Source organism: Hypanus sabinus, chromosome 7, assembly GCF_030144855.1.
Source record: "Hypanus sabinus isolate sHypSab1 chromosome 7, sHypSab1.hap1, whole genome shotgun sequence".
Taxonomy (NCBI): domain Eukaryota; kingdom Metazoa; phylum Chordata; class Chondrichthyes; order Myliobatiformes; family Dasyatidae; genus Hypanus; species Hypanus sabinus.
Genome location: NC_082712.1, coordinates 163,307,308 through 163,325,957, shown reverse-complemented (window position 1 = coordinate 163,325,957; position 18,650 = coordinate 163,307,308). Strand labels below are relative to the sequence as shown.

General features: G+C 41.8%; 1 protein-coding gene across 3 annotated transcripts in view; it reads left to right on the top strand.

The window, feature by feature from the left end:
* The window catches only part of prmt3 (protein arginine methyltransferase 3), a 255,955-nt gene that overhangs the window by 167,616 nt on the left and 69,689 nt on the right, over positions 1-18,650 (top strand). For all 3 annotated transcript variants that reach the window (XM_059976035.1, XM_059976033.1, XM_059976034.1), the window contains one exon: positions 314-400. In XM_059976035.1, coding sequence (XP_059832018.1) covers positions 314-400 — 87 coding nt within the window. The remainder of the gene's footprint in view (positions 1-313; positions 401-18,650) is intronic.

The window sequence follows — 18,650 nt, the reverse complement described above, 5'->3', positions numbered from 1 at the left end:
ATCTGAGGAAGCAACACTATTGAAAAAATTTATCATTGTGTAAATTCCTTACTTCTTCACCCAAGTTTTCACTACTTATAGTGCACAAGACTAACCTGGATTGACAAAATGACTTCTTGGGATGTTCAATACAGGCTGAAATGCTTTTTAAGCAGTTTTTTGGGTGATAACTTTCTAATTCAGAATGCAGTTTATGCAGTGTATATAAATAGGATGTGCAGTGCTTAATTTATTGCAGCACAGCATGGTTTCTTTGTTTTGTGTTCCTGATGCACTGACAAATAGTTTTCTTGGAACCTCTCATTTTTTTCAGATGATGGACTGCAACACTGTTAGAATCTCAGATTTGGATTTCACCTCTGAATTCTCATTGGAGGTAACCAAGGATCATGATTGTGTGGTGAGTTTTAAACTTTCACCAAGACAAATCTGACCAAAAATATCAAAATATGGATGAATAATAGTGATTTTTGTTTTAAATTGAATTTGCTTTGTTAGAGTCATAGAGTGAGAAAGCACTAGAGAACAGAAATGGGCCCTTAAGCCCATCTATACCATGTGGACCTAGTCTTATGTTTGTTAACACAAAGTACACTGCAGATTCTGTGGTCAAATCAACATATACAAACAAGCTGGAGGAACTGGGGAAACGAGCAGTCAACGTTTCGGGCCGAGACTTTTCGTCAGGACTGAAGAGGGAGGGGACGGGGGCCCTATAAAGAAGGTGGGGGGGAGGGTGGAAGGTGCCAGGTGAAAAACCAATCAGACGAAACATCAAGGGGTGGGGGAGGGGATAGGCAGGAAGAAGGAGGTGAAGAAGGAATGTAAGGGGAAAGCACTATGGGTAGTAGAAGAAGGCAGAATCATGAGAGAGGTGATAGGCAGCTAGAAGAGGAGGCAGAGTGAAAGTGGGATGGGGGAATGGAGAGGGAGGGAATTACCAGAAGTTGGAGAATTCAATGCTCATACCAAAGGGCTGGAGATTACCCAGACGGTAAATGTTGACTGCTCGTTTCCATGGATGCTGCCCGGCCTGCTGAGTCTTATATCTGTTTATTGGCTAGTTGAATTTCTTGACCAATTACGGTCAGGTTAAGTCGGTTATTAATTGAAAAAGGATCTAGTGCGTATATGACGAATAAACTCTACTTGGGCTTTGAGCTGGGTACAGGTATCGGTTATAACTGATGTTTCAATGACAACCTCTGCCATCTTCTTCAGGGATGATGCCTGGTCATGACTAGTCCAGTGGTGTGGACTAGACATGCCCAGACATCACACCTGAAGAAGATGACAGAGACTGCCATCGAAGTAACGGTTATAAACGATACCTGTACCTGGCTTGAAGCCTGAAAAGAGTTTACTTGTAAGTTATTAATTACTTTTTAACTATACACAGAGTTATGCCCAGGAGTAAATGGGGCGTCAGGAGGAAAATATGTCCTTATAAAAGTACGCACACATTTGTTACATGATATTATGAACATGTACATGTATGCCTCTCCAAAAGCTGACAAATGTGAATTCCTGCATATCCCAGTGTGCAAACCCAAGCTAAATTTGGTTGTGAGTCAGTTTAATAATAATTCTTCATATTATTGTAAATTCTGCAGATAGCTCAACTACTTCTGTACATTATTGCAGGTTCCAAACTACAGGAGATGATAGGTGCTGTCAACAAAGGACTGTAGATGATAGAAACTGGTAGAAAAGGAAAATGGGGTGTGGAACCAAATAAGGGAGGTGGGGTGGACAGATGGGAATAGTGAAACGAGGGATCCCAGTGGAAGAAATGTGTTGCTGTGGCTATATGAGATAGCTTGGAGAGAAGCTGGGTGATTTGGGAGTGAGAGATTTAGGAGGCCCTGTGTAGATCAGATGGAGAGAGAAAGAGACAGAGGTAGCGAGTTGCCTGATAATCTGAGTTCCTCCGGCCAGTTTGTCTGTCCATCCAGATTCTGGCCTCTGCAGTCTCTTGTATCTCCACCAGGATACCCAAAATTGAAAAATTCACCGTGCATGCCCCCAGATTGTAGACTACTTAGAGAGAGTGTGAGGTGTTGTTTCTCTATTGCTGTTTTCCATTTGGGCCAGTTCAGTCCAACCTTTGGAGCTAGTTCCGAAATGGAGGCAGAACTGTAACAATGACTGTTGGTTAGTCTCCTCTTTTAGTATGAAATGGGTGTCATCGCTCTGTCCCTTGTTAATGACAGCGAGAGCCTGTGGCATGTTGAACTGCTGGGTGAACAGTAGTTCCGTTGTCTGCAGATCATCGTCTGTCTTTGGCAGCTTTGCTGTTGCTTGGTGGGTGGTGGGTGCTGGCGATTTTTGCTCAAATGAGGGAGGAGAAGGTTGATGTTTTGCTGCTGCTTGTGGGGAGAGGGGGAAGAGGGGCTTTGGGGTTCTAATGTTTTTCTGTCATTTGTTCTTTTGGGGTTTATCCTCTGTTTTCGTGGATGTCCGTGAAGGGTATGAATTTCAGGTTATATGCTGTAAGCATTCTCTGACATTAAAATCGAACCATTTCAGATGGAGCCATTTGAGAATTTAGATCAGTCAGTGCTGCCATGATGTTTTGTTGGAAATGGTCAGGCAGCACCTCAGGAAATAAAAACGCAGTTATCGGATCAGATGAATCACTGACCAGAAAGACATTGCAGATGAAGAACTCACAAGGAAGAGACTTTAAAAAAACATGGTTTTTAACCTCGTTGATTTACAGCTTTTAGAAAGTAATCCCAATGATTGGGTTAATGTATAACCAACTTATTTATTTATTTACTTACTTACTGCCCGTTACGCTGCTGGCATTTAGGGCAGCAATGAAGGCCCTCCTTCTCCGGTGGTGTTAAGGGCTTCCTTCACTGTGTCGGTAGCTTCCTCTCGGTTTTTATTACTGTCAGTCATGCAAGCTGCAGACTCAGGAATACTGTTCTGCTCAGATGTCGAAAGATTCTTCATTGCTGTCTCTGTAACAAATTTATTTTGCCAGTCAGGGCTGTTAGCACTGAGCCGAACCCTTGAACCTGGAGGATGGATTGACAACTCCTAGTCTGGCCTCTACCTTTCGACCTGTTTGGCATGGGTGATCGTATCAGGAGCCAAAGCACCAAGCCCTGACTCTAGCCAGCGTAGCTCTCCGGGTCATTGAGGCATACACGCCTCCAAACCCTACAACATGGTTGTGGTCCTCTTGGAGGAAAGTATAACCAAGCAGAAGCCTAAACGTTGTCATGCTTATAAACATTCCTGAATGTCTGAGATCTTTTGAAATCTAATTAACAGACACTCAGTAGGCGTATGGTACACCTGCTCGTTAATGCAGATATCTAATCAGCCAATCATGTGGCAGTAACTCAGTGCATAAAAGCATGCAGACATGGTCAAGAGGTTCAGTTGTTGTTCAGACCAAACATCAGAATGAGGAAGAAATGTGATGAGTGACTTTGACCATGGAATGATTGTTGGTACCTGATGGAGTGGTTTGAGTATCTCAGAAACTGCTGATCTCCTGGGATTTTCATGCACAACAGTCCAGAGTTGACAGAGAATGGTGCAAAAAAAATCCCATGAGCTGCAGTTCTATTGGGGGGTGGGGGGAGGAGTCCTGTGATAATGAGAGAAGACAGGAAAATGGCCAGACTGTTTCAAGGTGACAGTAACTCAGATAACCACACATTGCAACAGTGGGGTGCAGAAGAGCACCTCTGAATGCACAGCATATCAAGCCTTGAAGTGGATGGGCTTCAGCAACAGAACGCCACAAACATACCCTCAGAGGCTATTTTATCAGGTACAGGAGGTACCTAATAAAGTGGACACAGGGTGTAGACTGACAACAGAATATCCTGAGGTGCCAATTAGGAAGATTACCTTTAATGTTGAAGGACAAGCATTATTGCACATCAGAATCAGGTTTATTACCAACATATGTCATGAAGTTTATAGTTTTTAGGCGGCAGTGCAAGGAATGAAAAATGATTATAAATGTTACAGTAAAAAATAAATAGTGCAAAAAAAGGAATAGCATGGGTAATGTTCATGGACTGTTTAGAAATCTGATAGCAAAGGGGAAGAACCTATTTCTGAATCACTCAGTGTGAGTCTTCAGGCTCTTGTACCTGTTCTCCAGTGATAGTCATGAGAATGGTAGTGAACATGGTTTGATGTGTGGAATGATGTACCAGTGACAGAGGCGCCCCCCCCCCCCCCCCCCCCCCACCCGTGAGGAGCAGGCACTCGCTCTGGTTACAGCTAGTGAGGAAGATCCTAGCTAGGGTCAACCCATGTAAAGCTGCAGGGCCTGATAACATACCGGGTCAGGTGCTGAGAGACTGTGCAGCCCAGTCGATAGGTTCTAACAGTCGTTTTCAATATCCCACTAGAACACTTCACACTTCAAGGCAGATACCGTCAGCCCAGTGCCCACGAGGGTGACAGTAATCTGCCTTAACGACTACAGTCCTGTGTCACTGACCTCAATAATGATGAATTGCTTTGAGTGGCTGGTTATGGTCCACGTTAAATCCCATTTCCTGCTACCTTGGACCGTTTCTAGTTCGCTAATCGCTGACAGTGCCATACCCTCTGCCCTCTACTCCGCCCTGCCCCACCTGGAACGTGGTGCCTCATCAGCCTGGGTGTTGTTTAACGACCTCAACTCAGTGTTTAATACAATCAACCCTCAGAAGCTGGTAGGGAACCCATCCTCGTTGCGTCTCAGCACCCCTTTCTGTAACAGAATCTTGGACTTCTTGACAGCCAGTCCGTGTTGGAACAACTCTCCAGCTGCATCACGCAGAGCATCGGCGCTCCCCTGGGCTGTGTGCTCACCCTGCTGCTGCAGTTCACACTGCTTATGCGTGACTGTACTACCAAATCCAGCTCAAGCTGAATCATCAAGTTCCCTGCTGACACAACAGCAGCTGGCCTCATCAGTGACAACAAGACGGAGTACTGAGAGGAGGTAGAGTGCCTAGTAGATTGGAGTGTGGGAACAACTTGATTCTCAATGTGGGCAAGATTAAAGAGATGTTTTGGACTTTAGGATGGCGCAGGCCAACCACTCCTCACTGCCCATAAATGGCTTCTCTGTGGAAAGAGTGAGGACCACCAGGTTTCTTACTTACTTACTTACAGCCCATCACGCCACTGGTATTTTGGCAGTGTTTAGAGCTTCCTTCATCCTGTCAGTAGCTTTCTTGTAGTTTTCACTACTGTCAGGCATACAAGTGCCAGGTGGAGACTCGGGAATACCATCACACTCAGATGTAGAAGGATCCTTCACTGCTGTTTTCTTTCACCAGTCAGGGTTGTTAGCCCTGAACTGAACTCCCGAACCTGGAGGAATGGTGGACCACTCTTGGCCTGGCCTCTGCCCTTTCACCTGTTAGGCATAGGTGACCCTACCAAGTGCCAAAACTTTGAAGTCCCTAACTCCAGCCAATATAGCTCTCCAAGTCATTGAGGCATGCAAGCCTTCAAACACAACAACAAGGTTGTGGTCCTCTCGGAGGCACCAAGTTTCTGGGAGGGCACATATTGAACTATTTCATCGTGTCTCTTGAGTCAAGAAAACATAGCAGCCTCTCCTCTTCCTGAGGAGTTTGAGGTGACTCCCTCTCCCAGACTCTCAACATTATAGCCAGTTTTTACAGGAGCACCATTGAGAGTGTCCTAACCAGCCTCACTATTGCATTATATGGGAATTCCAAGGCATCTGACCATAAGACCCTACAATCAATTGCAAGAATTGCTGAGAGGATCATCAGGGTCTCTCTTCCACCCATCCGAGATATAATTAGGGAGTGCTGAACATTGTCGTAGATTTCTCCCATCTATCACACTATCTCTTTGATCCCACTACCATCAGGTAGGAAGTACTGTAGTGTCAGGACTGGCCACGACTCAGGTCCCATTACATATGAAGCACCAGCATTGTTATACTGTTTACTTGTTTAACTTGTGTCATAAATGCACCTCATGCTTTGTTTTATTTCTGTCAATTTATTTGTGGTAACATTACTTTATATGTAGTGTGTATACAGAATGTAGTGTATTGTACACCTTGGTCCAGAGGAACATTGCTTCATTTGGCAGTGTTTCTGTATGCAGTTGAATGACTGAATAAACTTGAACCTGAAGGTCCTTAATGATAGATGCCGCCTTCCTGAGGCACTGCCTTCTTTAGTTGTCCTCGATGGTGAGGAGGGTTATGCTTGTGATGGAGCTGGTGGAGTCTGCAACCCTCTTTCGATCCAGTGCAATGGAGCATCCATTAAATGCAGTGATGATCCTGTAAACATCGATACATTTCAGTGGTTATTGGGATTATTGATCCGCTTTACATGTTTCTCTGCTTCTTAATACCTTGAATGGCTTTTGCCTGAAAAATTCTGTGTGTAATATTCTGTTTATAGCTGGATCTGCAGGAGATCTTTGATTTGTGTTTTGGAAATCCACGAGTAAGTGAGAAGATGGAATTTATCATTTAATCCACTTTCATTTTGTCTTTGAGGCTTTATTGATCTGTCGCAGCAATGCTTCTCAGTGTTCACTGCATGAACATAAACCAAGTTTACAACATTTTGCTGTCCATTCCAAGATTCTATTACCAGCTATGTTTCTTGACATGTAGTACTTGAGTAGTTAGAACATCTTCAAGCTTTGTTTCCTCTTCTCTTAAGTAAATGCTATCTGTTGGGCTCAGCTTGATCAACTGCTAGTTAGGACAACTCAGGGTTCAGTGACCGAGAAGAACAAAGTAACTTCACTCATTGACATCGACTTTATGCGGAAGCTGCCACCGTAACTTAAGTCAAATTCCGAATTAAGTTAGGCTAGGAGAAGCTCCGTGGAGAAAGCTATCGGATGAAGTAGGTGGGCCTTATATTCATTTGAGTTTAGAAGGATGATGAGTGGGAGTGACCTTATTAAAACATTAGATTCTAAGAGTCAATGCCAAAGAACATACTTCAAGTGAGAATCTGATATCAGGTACTGTACTGGGCAAAAGTCAGAAGTACATACTTTTATAGGTGCACAGTAGTGCAGTAATTTTATGTATTGTACTGTACGCTGCTGCTAATGCAAAGTAAAAACAAATTTTATGACATATGTGAGGGATGATAAACCTGATTCTGATATGGGTCTCTGTTGTGGACTGAGAGTGCAAAAAGGGTAGGGAGAGGGAAATCATTGTTGGGAAAAGGTGACGAGGGAGAGGAGGGAGTGAGAAGCCCCAGAGAGACATTCTGTAATGATCAATAAGCCAATTGTTTGGAATCAAATGACCTTGCTTGGTGACTCAGAGATGTTTGTGTTTGCAACCATGTCACTCACCCCCCCCCCCCCCCCCCCAAACTGCCTGGCACTCAGTTAGTGACTAGGAAGAGCAAAGTAACTTCATTCATTGACATTGCCTTTATGTTGAAGCTGTCAAGGCAACTTGAGTCAAACCCCAAATATTATCAGGATAGGTGAAGCTCTGTGGAGAAAGCTATCAGATGAAGTATGCTGGCTTTATATTCATTTGAGTTTTGAAGGATGAGGAATAAGCTTATTGAAACATTCGATTCTAACGGTGAAGGCCAAGGTGCATGCTTGATGTGAGGATCTAATATTAGGTATGCATCATCTGGATAAGATTGTGTCTATTTGAGGTGAGGAGGAATTTCCCCTTTGGTGGTCATAACCTTTGGAATTCCATGACCCTGCAAGCTCTGGTGGTTGGCTCTTTGAATACATTGCTTATTCAGAGAGACACGGCACAGTAGCAAAGTGGTTAGCATAATGCTTAACAGCGCCAGCAATTGGGATATTGGGGTCAATTCCTGCCACTGTCTGTAAGGAGTTTGTACCTTCTTCTCCTTCACTCATGGGTTTGCTCTGACTGCTCTGGTTTCCTTCCACATTCGAAAACCTGCAGGTTAGGGTTGGTAATGCATGCTGTATCGGTGCTAGATGCATGGCAGTACGTGTGGCTGCACCCAGCATATCTGATGTAAATGATGCATCTCACTGTATGTTTCAATGTTTCAAATTACATGTGACAAATAAACCTGATCTTTAGTCTCTTTATTCTTTGGAATATAGGGCAGTCAGTGTTTCTAGTGAGCAGATAGGAAAGTGGAGTTGAGGTCACACTCAGAGAAGCCATGATCTCATTAATTGCAGAACCTCTCCTTGACTCCAGAGGTCGTACAGTCTATCCCTGCCTTTATAGTGTCCTGTTTATTCACTTCAACTGCACTGATTCATTGAACTGTTTTAGACCAGCATGAAATCTGTCATGTAAATCCACAGATTGACAAAAATTGGAAAGTTATTGAAGCAAATTTCAAACACTAACTATCATTTCAAATACTTAATTACATTTGAGTCAGTGTTTATAGCCTGAGGGAAATCAAAGTCACATTCATCACTCCCAATTCATGTCTATCTGGCAGTGAAAGGATTTAATTTTTGTCTATTTCATGTACTATATTTGCTTATGATGTACAAGGTGGCCATTTCCATTCAACAGTAAGCAGACTCTCAGAGCAATCACATTTCCCACTAATTTTCCCTGCGTCCTATCTTCCCCAATTCCCATCGATTTCCCACAGATTTGACAGCTCATCTTAATCTTAGAGGAAATCTACATCTACCAATCTGCATGAAACTGGGGCACCCATAGGAAAACTATACATTCACAAGGAGAATGTGCAAATTCCACCCAGAGAATTGCAGGCATCATGACTAATCTCTTTTCGCTGAAGCTGTGAACAGCAGCTCTACCGGCAATGCCTTTTTTGTCCTACACATTGACCTGTCCAAATCTCCTTAACTGGGATTGGGACTTACTTGATTCAGTTTAAGGGGAACATGAGGGGGATCTTCTTTGCTCTAAGGCTGGTGAGAGTATGGAATGAGCTGCCAGTGGAAGTGGTGGGTGCAGGTTTAATTAATTTACAGTGGATAAATTTACAAGATGTTGTCTGGTCTCGAGGATCTGATCTACGCAGAAATGTTGAATACATTAGAACTTTATACCCTGGAGCATTGGAGAATGAGATGAGATTTGATAGAGGTATACAAGGGATGTAGATATAGATAGGATAAATGCAAGCTTTTTCCACTGAGGGTCTGTGAGATGGGAACTAGAGGTTATGTTCAGGGTGAAAGGTGAAATATTTAAAGTGAACCTTATGGGGAATTTCTTTAGTGAGAGGGTGGATGTGGGTTCAATTGCAACAGTTAAGAGAAATTTGGATAAGTACATGGATGTGTGTGGTATTGAGAACTATGGTCCAGGTGCAGGTTGGTAGAACTAGGCAGAATAATATTTCGGCATAGACTAGAGGGGCCGTAGTGCTCTCTGATTCTATTTAGGTGATTCTAATCTGCAAAATTTGTGCACTTCATGAAGAACCTTTACCAACATACCTTTCGTTCTTAATCATTTGCCTAGAGTTTAAAATATTATGATGAATTTGTGGGACCATTTCTTTTCAATTTGATTTGTCTTATAGTGTGGAATTGATCATCCCCAGTTGGTTCTGATGTGATGAAATAAGCCCATAAAATCCATCACCAATGTATATGAGATCTTTTGTCTTTAACATAGCAAGGCCCATGTTTTGGAAGTTTGTTTGCCAACTACAATGACCTTGAGGCCTGAAGTAGTTGAAAATAAGGAAGGTTCAACTTTTATGTTTATTTCCTTATTTCATATTCCACTTGTTTTATTGGATTAATCAAATTCCTCTTAACAGCTTGGATTTTCAGAAGAAAGTGTGCTTTGGGCTCATTTGAATGTGCTATAAGCTTGAGAAAATCCATTTACTCTGAATTCATGGAGAATGTGCGTGGCATTTTCAAGACACTGAGTTTCATTCTGTAACAGCCTCAGTGCAAACATAATATCTGGGTGTAAAAGGTAAACTCAAGCTGTAAACAGAGTATTCGTGAATAATGTGCAAAAATCCATTCTCTTTTCATAGCACCGAGCTGGCTGCATAGTTGCATGGGGTGACACAGTAATGTAAACAGTATTACAGTGCCAGCGACCTGGGTTATTTCCCGCTGCTGTCTGTAAGCATTTGTACATTCTCCACCTTACTGTGTAGATTTCCTGTGAGTACTCAGTTTTCACCTACATTCCAAAAGTGTACAGGTTGGTCCATTAATTGGTCACATGAATGTAATTGGGCAGCATGGGCTTATGGGGCTGGAAGGGAGTGTTGCCATATGGTTTCACTAAAACATTAAAATGAAATCTCCACACTCTGTCTCTAAGATTCATTCTATTGACAACAATAGAATGGATTTTGCAACTACATTAGAATACATAAGCACATCAATACACTTAGCTGAATGAATACGGAATGTATTTTAGGAATAACACTTATTTCTGAAAAAAAACGTTAAGGGGTAAATTTTGTGGTAAAGGACTTTGTTGCGCTGCCTTTACATTTTAGCTGAATGTAAAAGTACAACACAGTACTTGAGCTGAGTACCTTGCAACTCGTCAGAAATAAATTGCTTTATCTTGCCTTTATATTGTGCTTTTAAGCACACAAATTTCCTCATGTGGCTTCACAGAAAGTAATTTATGAAAAGTTAAAAATAAAACCATTTGATTAAGTCAAGCAAAAAAAAGGATCAAGGAACTGTGTTGAGTAGATTTATAGCTTGAACTGTAAATCATCTGTGATCTTGTTGTATGGTAGGATATGTCTTTGTGAATTACATGATCATTCCCTGCTCATAAACACAAGGGACATTGCAGATGCTGGAAATCCTGAGCAATGCAGAGTGCAAGAGGCACTCAGCAAGTTGGACAGCATCTATGGAGGCAAGTAAAGTGTTGACATTTAAGTCTAAAACCTTTCATCAGATCCTGATGAAGGGTCCTGCCCAGAACATCAACTGTTTATTTCCCTCCACGTTTCTACATTGCTCTGAGAATCTTAAACGAGAAAAAGGAGGAAAAAAGGTTTTAGGGAGTCTAGGAAACAAATTTCAGAGCTTAATGTTCCCAAGGTTTGGCCTGAGTATTCTCTGCATTCCGAATTCTCAACTTTGATCAGTCGTGAGCCTGAAGTTGCCAGTTGTCACTGGGAACTTTTCCTACGTCCACCTGGTAATTGCAATTGTATTTCTCTTTTGACAGTCTTTTGTTGGGCATTCAAACTTCATGGCCAGCGCAACATTACTGACTGGGTGTAATAAGGACCTCAGTGAATTCAGACCCATAATCGCTTGAAAGTGATGTCACAGGTAGAGAGGGTCATGAAGAGAGCTTTTGACACACTGGTCTTTATAAATTAAAGAACTGAGTACAAGAGTTGGGATGTTACATTGAAGACATTTGTAAGATCAAATTTGGACTATTGTGTGCAGTTCTGGTCACCTACATACAGGAAGAATATCAAGAAGGTTGATAATATCTGTTATAAATTTATAAGATGTTGCCCAGAGTTGAGGACCCAGGCTATGGGGAAAGGTTAGGAGATTTGATAGAGGTATATAAAATTATGAGGGGCATAGATAGGATAAATGCAAGCTTTTTCCACTGAGGTTGTGTGAAACTAGAGGTTATAGATTAAGGGTAAAAGGTGAAATATTTAAGGGGAACCTTATAGGAATTGTGGAACGAGATGCCGGCAGAAGTGGTGGATGCAGGTGAAGTGAAGTTTGGGTAAGTGTAGGGATGGGAAGGGTATAAAGGCTATGCTCCAGGTCTGGGTCAATGGAATGAGGCAGAATAATATTTCAGCACAGACTAGAAGGCCAAAGGGCCAGTTTCTCCACTGTAATATTCTGTGACTCTGATGGGGATGTTGACCAGGGTGAATATGCTGACATTGCTGTGAACTTGAAGAACTTCACAGAGACAACTTTAATATTTTAACAGTGCCATAAGATTTCTGTAACAAGTAGTCCAGGTCTCCTCCAGGAAGCCAAGGTTTCCTGCTGCCCAGTAGACCATGAATTTTGAACCAGGCTGGAGCAACCCATCTATCACACAATTAACAACTGAATGACTGGATCAAATGGAATTGGGTAAATTTTCTGCAAGGCAGATTATTTTCCAGAGTAAAAGGTTGTAGCGAGGAACAGCTCTTAGTTACCTCCAAGATGTACATAAACCTAAGCTTATAGAGCCCTTAAGAAGTGGAATGGTTCCTGTCTTCTGTTGACAAACACATTGTACAGTCGGCTCTCCTTATCCGCAGGGGATTGGTTCCGACATCCCCCACAGATACCAAAATACGCGGAGCCTCATGTCCCTTATTTAACCTGTAAAAGTCTGGTTGTCTTTAGGACCCAGTGGAACCCCAGACTTTATTTAACCTGTCTCAGTGCAGTGGACTTTAGGGCCTGGCGCAGCTCTGAATCTGCAATGTTTCTGTTCGCGAAAATAATCACGATCATGATTGAAAATAAGGTGGAAGTAATACAGCAATTGGAAAGAGGTGAAACGCCATCAATCATTCGAAAAGCGTTAGGCTACAGTCGGTCAACAATCAGAACAATTTTAATGGAGCATGTGAAAGGTCCTGCCCCGATGAAAGCTACAATTATTACTAAGCATCGCAGTGGTTTAATTATTGAAATACGTATGTTTACGTGTTTTATATGCATGGAAAGGTAAAATATGTACTATATACTAAGAAAAACGTCTGACTGACGCTAAATAATACCGGACGTACCTGTTCCGACTTCAAATCCGACTAAAGACAGACTCAGGAATGGAACTCATTCATAACCCGGGGACTGCCTGTGCTTTTAAGTCATTTCTAGATTACTTATAATACCTAATACAATGTAAATGCTATGTAAGTAGTTGTTATGCTGTATTGTTTCAGGAATAATGACAAGAAAAAATAGTCTGTACATGCTCAAACAACGAGTGCTAGAGAGTGAACTTCCGGGTTTTCCTGATCCGTGGTTGGTTGAATCCGCGCATGCGGAACCTGCGGATAAGGAAGGCTGACTGTAAGCATTGCAAATGTAGAAACAGTGTGCACTGTACATTTACAAGAGAGCAGCTTCAGCTGTATTTCTTCATGAATGGCCCAGTCATTTGCCAAGTTTGCAATGCCCTCTGCAGCAGGTTTTGGGTGTCGAGATAACAATGGAAGTAAAACAGGCTGATAGGTACATTATTCTCTCCTTATGTTGACATCAGCATTCTGTGACATACTGTCAAGCATCACAAGGTAGAAGTTGGCATGATTTACCTGCTCCTGATTATACTTTATTACTATTACTGTCCAAGGCAAATGCCCTGACTTTCCATGGGAAAGCCCATCTTAAATAAGGAACTTCTTCATTCAAAATGGCCAGCTTTTGATGATTGGCATGTGTCTTTTTTTGTTTACATAGAGTTACAGCTCTATACAAGCCCTTTAGGCCCAATGGGCCTATGCTGCCCAATTATACCCCAATGACCAATTAACCTACTTGCTCATATGGGTTTGGAATGTAGGAGAAAACCCATGTAGGCAGGGGAGAACATACAAGCAACACACACAAAATGCTGGAGGAACTCAGCAGGCCAGGCAGTATCTATGGAAAACAATACAGTTGATATTTTGGACCGAGACCCTTTAGTGGGACTGGAGAAAAAAAGCTGAGGTGTAGATTTAAATGGTGGTGGAGGGGAGAGACAAATTCAAGGTGATAGGTGAAACCTGAAGGGGGAGGGATGAAGTAAAGAGCTAGGAAGTTGATTGGTGAAAGAGATACAGGGCTAGAGAAGGGGGAGTCTGATAGGAGAGGCCAGAATGTTATGGAAGAAAGAAAAGGGGTGAGGAGCACCAAAGGGAAGCAATGGGGTGATTGTCTTGCATGAAAACAAATCTTCTCCCAAGTCACAGTTCTCTTGCAGATTCCATCAAGTTCTTCTCCAGGATTTCCCTGTATTTTGCTGCATTAATTTATCGTCTACCTTCACAGCCTTCCAGGGCCTGCTGCAGTGAAGCATCTCCACAGCATGATGCAGCCACCCACCATGCCTCATGGTAGGGATGGTGTGTTTTTGATGATGTGCAGTGTTTAGTCTGATGGCTAAAAAGGTCAATTTTGGTTTCATCAGACCATAGAACCTTCTTCCAGCTAACTTCAGAATCTCCCACGTGCTTTCGAGCCGAGATTTCGTGTGAGCTTTTTCAACAGTGGCTTTCTCCCTGCTGATCACCCATAAAGCTGCAACTGGTGAAGAACTCAGGCAATAGTTGTATGTACAGTCTCTCACATCTCAGCCACTGAAGCTTGTAACTCCTCCAGTGTTGTCATAGGTCTCTTGGTGACCTCCTTCACTCATCTCCTTCTTGCATGCCACTCAGTTTTTGAGGACTGCCTGCTCTAGAAAGATTTACAGCTGTGCCATGTTCTTTCCATTTCTTGATGATTGACTTAACTGTACTCCAAGGAATATTCAGTGACTTGGAAATGTTCTTGTGTTCATCTCTTGACATGCACTTTTCAATAACCGTTTTGCAGTGTAGCTTGGAGTGTTCTTTTGTCTTCATGCTGTAGTTTTTGCCAGGGTATTGACTCACCAATAGTTGGAACTTCCAGATACAGGCTTATTTTTACTACAATCAATTGAAACACATAGGTCTCCAAAAACAGACCTCAATTTAACTAATTATATGATGTCTACAACAAATTGGCTGCGCCAGTGATGATTTGGTTTGTCTTACTAAAGGAGGTGAATACCTATGCAATCAATTATTTTGTGTTTTATATTTGTAATTAATTTAGATCAGCTTGTAGAGATCTGTTTTCACTTTGACACAAAGGAGACTTTTTCTGTTGATCAGTGTCAATACAGCCAAATTAAATCACTTTTAATCATGTTGTAAAACAATAAAACATGAAAACTTCCAAGAGGGGTGAATATTTTTTAAAGACACTGTAAATAATAATTCACTTATTCACACTCTTTGCTAAAATAGGTCACTTCACATCATGTTCAAATTTATTGTCATGGGCAAACAGTGCACTTCCAGGGTAATAAATGCCATGAATATTAGCTTATTGTAACAATACCACAGTACATTACGAACATGACAGATATAAATTAACACAAACTTAAATTAACATAAATTATACATACATAACCAAATGAACATAACAACATTAGTACAAGTAGAGGAAGGGAAACTTTGTCGCAAAGCCATCAATTCTAGTATCTAAGTTATTGCCAAAACATGTGAAAAGTAGTGGCCCTAATACTGACCCCTGAGGAACACCACTAGTTACTGGCAGCCATTCCGCTATCCATGCCAGTATCTTTCCTGTAACCCGTAGAATTTTATCTTGTTAAGCAGCCTCAAAAACACATCATTAATAATAGACTCCAACACTTTCCCAACCACTGAGGCTAGATTAACTGGTCTATAATTTCCTTTCTTTTGCCTTCCTCCCTTCTTAAAGAGTGCAATCTTCTAGTCCTCAGGAATCATTCCAGAATCAAGTGATTCCTGAAAGATCATGACCAATGCATCCATATCTCTTCAGCAACCTCTCTCAGGACTCTGGGATGTAATCCATCTAGCCCAGGTGATTTATCCATTTGAGTTTGCCTATTATTTTCCATTGTAATAGCAATGGCACTCACTCCTACTCCCTGACACTCACGGACCTCTGGCACACTGCTAGTGTCTTCACAGTGAAGACTGATGCAAAGTACCCAGTAATTTCATCTGCCATTTCTGTGTCCCTCATTACTACCTCACCAGCATCATTTTCCAGTGGTTCAGTATCGACTCTCACCTCCCTTTTATTCTTTATATAACTGAAAAAACTTTTGGTATCCTGCTTTATATTATTGGCTAGTCTGCACTCATATTTCATCTTTTCCCTTCTTACAGCTTTTTTAGTTGTCTTTTGTTGGATTTTAAAAGCCTCCAAATCATCTAACTTCCAACTCACTTTTGCTACCTTATATGCCTTTTCCTTGGCTTTTATGCAGTCCTTAACTTCCTTTGTCAGCCACGGTCACCAACCCTCACCATTTGAGAACTTGTTCCTCTGTGGGAGATATCTATCCTGCACCTTGTGAACTATTCCCAGAAACTTGTGCCATCTCTGCTCTGTCCCGCCAGTATCCTCCTCCAATCCACCAGGGCAAGCTCCTCTCTCATGCCTTACATTCCATTGTGATCCTGATATGTGTGACTTATGCTTCTCCCTCTCAAATTGCAGTTTATGAACTCAATCATATTGTAATCACTCCCTCCTAAGGGTTAATTTACATTAAACTTCCTAATAAGGTCTGGGTTATTACACAACACCCAATGTAAGAGAGCCTTTCCCTGAGTAGGCTCAAGCACAAGCTGCTCTAAATTTTAAAGCCATCTCATGGGTATTCAACAAATTTTCTCTCTTGCAATCCAATAACCAACCTGATTTTCCCTATCTCCTTGTATATGAAGTCCCCCATTACAATTGTTTCATTACTGTTCCAGCTCCCTTTGCAATCTTAATCCCACATCAAAATGGAGTACTTATTGTTGAGGGGGATGGCCACAGAAGTGCTGTCCACTATCTGACTTTCCCCCTTCCCTCTCCTGAAGGTCATCCATTTATCTGTCTCCTGTAGCTTTGGGGTGCTTACGTCCCTGGAGCTCCTGTTTATCACTGTTTCACTTTCCCTAACAAGCCGAAGGTCATCGAGCTGCAGCTCCACTTCCCTCACATGGTCTCTAAGGAGCTGCATCTTGATGCACCTGGTGCAGATGTGGCCATCGGGGAGGCTGGGAGTCTCCTGGAAATCCCACATCTGACACCCAGAAGAGAACACTGGCTCTGTAGACATAATCCCTATTCTCTCATGACTTAAATAAGAAATATGGAATGACCTTAACTCCTTTCCTTGTCTCCTCCTGTTCTCACTGAAGCCTTGTTAAGCCAGAGCCTTACTACCCTGCCTCAGGCTACTCTGACAATGACCTTGCCCATGATGACTACTCCACTAGGTGGTACCTCTCTTTTATAGAGACTGGGTTACCAGTCAAAAATCTTTGTTGGGAACACTCCTGTTGCGTCTGAGCAGTGCTCCAGGCAGTGACTCGCGTCAAAAAACTTGCTGCTTTTTCAAGCTCTTTGTCAGACCTGCACAGGAACACTCGTGTTGTGTCTGCACAGTCCTCCAAACAAGACTCCCATCGAAAGTCTTGATGCTGGGTCATGCTCTTCCATTGGTTAACCTTTTCTTCTGTAGTGATAACTTCTTCATTTTTCTGGGTTGTGTTTACTAGTGTGTACTTCTTATCAGAATTGCATATACTCGCATGGAGCGCTGAGTCCTGTTTTCATTGATGAAGATATATAACTTTTACTTGTGTTGTGCAAATTTTTTAAGTCTTCCTCCTTCTGTCCTAGGTAGAGTTTATCTAAGCGCATTTGAGTGAACATAGTGTTTTCCAAAATATGTCATTTCAGTTCTTTCATTTTTTTCGTAAATTTTCCAGTTCGGTTTTAGACCAAGATATTAGGCCAAAAGAAAATGTTAATGTGGGTGTAGTGCAAGTGTTTATTTCCTTTGGTATAATTTTACTGTTGAGCTCTGTTTGGCAGATCTTCTTAAGCCTTGAAGTAAATTCTGTTGAAAGTTTTCTCTTTATTGCACTGTGATCTGTTTTCTTTACTTTTTGATATCCCAGATACTTATTTGTTTCATATTCATCCTGCAGTTGTATCCTGCTGCTCTGTTTTACATTCTACTAGCTCTATTGCACCTTTCTTTATATATAATGTTCTGAATTAATCTAGTCCAAAGTTCATGTGAATATCTTTAGAAAATAGTTCTACTAGTTGAATCAATTAATTTAGCTTTACTGATGAAGAAGCTAATAATTTCAAATTGTCCATAAATAGAAGGTGTGTCATGGTATAATTCATTTAGCTGCCTCTGATTTGATATCCAATTTTCGTCTGATTCAGTAAATTAGAGAATGGGTTTAAAGCTAAACAAAACTATCGCGGACTAGAGAGGTGCTCTGGGAAATTATTATTATTATTAACTCCAAAATCAGGCTCAGTTTCTGTTAGTTAGCCATTTGCCTTTCCTTGACAGTGTATTTCTGCCTCCCCACCAAATGCCGGTCCTGTGTTCACTTGGGAGTTAGATTCAAAGGAATAAGAGATGTGAATCTGTCCATTTACCCTGGCGATGCAGTGAAGGATTGTTCTTCTCACGACATTTCTGATCTGAAGGGCACCTTCAGTTTAAGACGTGAGCAACTTAATTGTGCCCGTTCCAAAGAAAACGAGAGAGGAGTAATTGAAAATAAATTGTGTCAGGACATTCTTCTGTCTCCAAGATCAATTGATCTGAATTGCTTGGGAGCTGATTAACTTCCCACTCTCTGTCAGAGTTGGGACTTAAGGAGAAAGACTAAAGATTGGCACCTTCGTTAAAGATGTGGTAAGTGGCGAAGTGGTGCAACCAAAAGATTTGTTGCTTCATGGCCGCAGTGATCCTACTTCAGTCCTGCTCTCTGGTACTGTCTGAAGCACACACAACATCCACAGTAGGGTAGTGGTTAGCATAATGTTTTACAGTGCCAGTGATCACTGGTCAGGGTTCATTTCTCACTGTGGTCAGTAAGGCATTTCTACATTTTCTGCGTGGTCCTGTGGATTGCCTC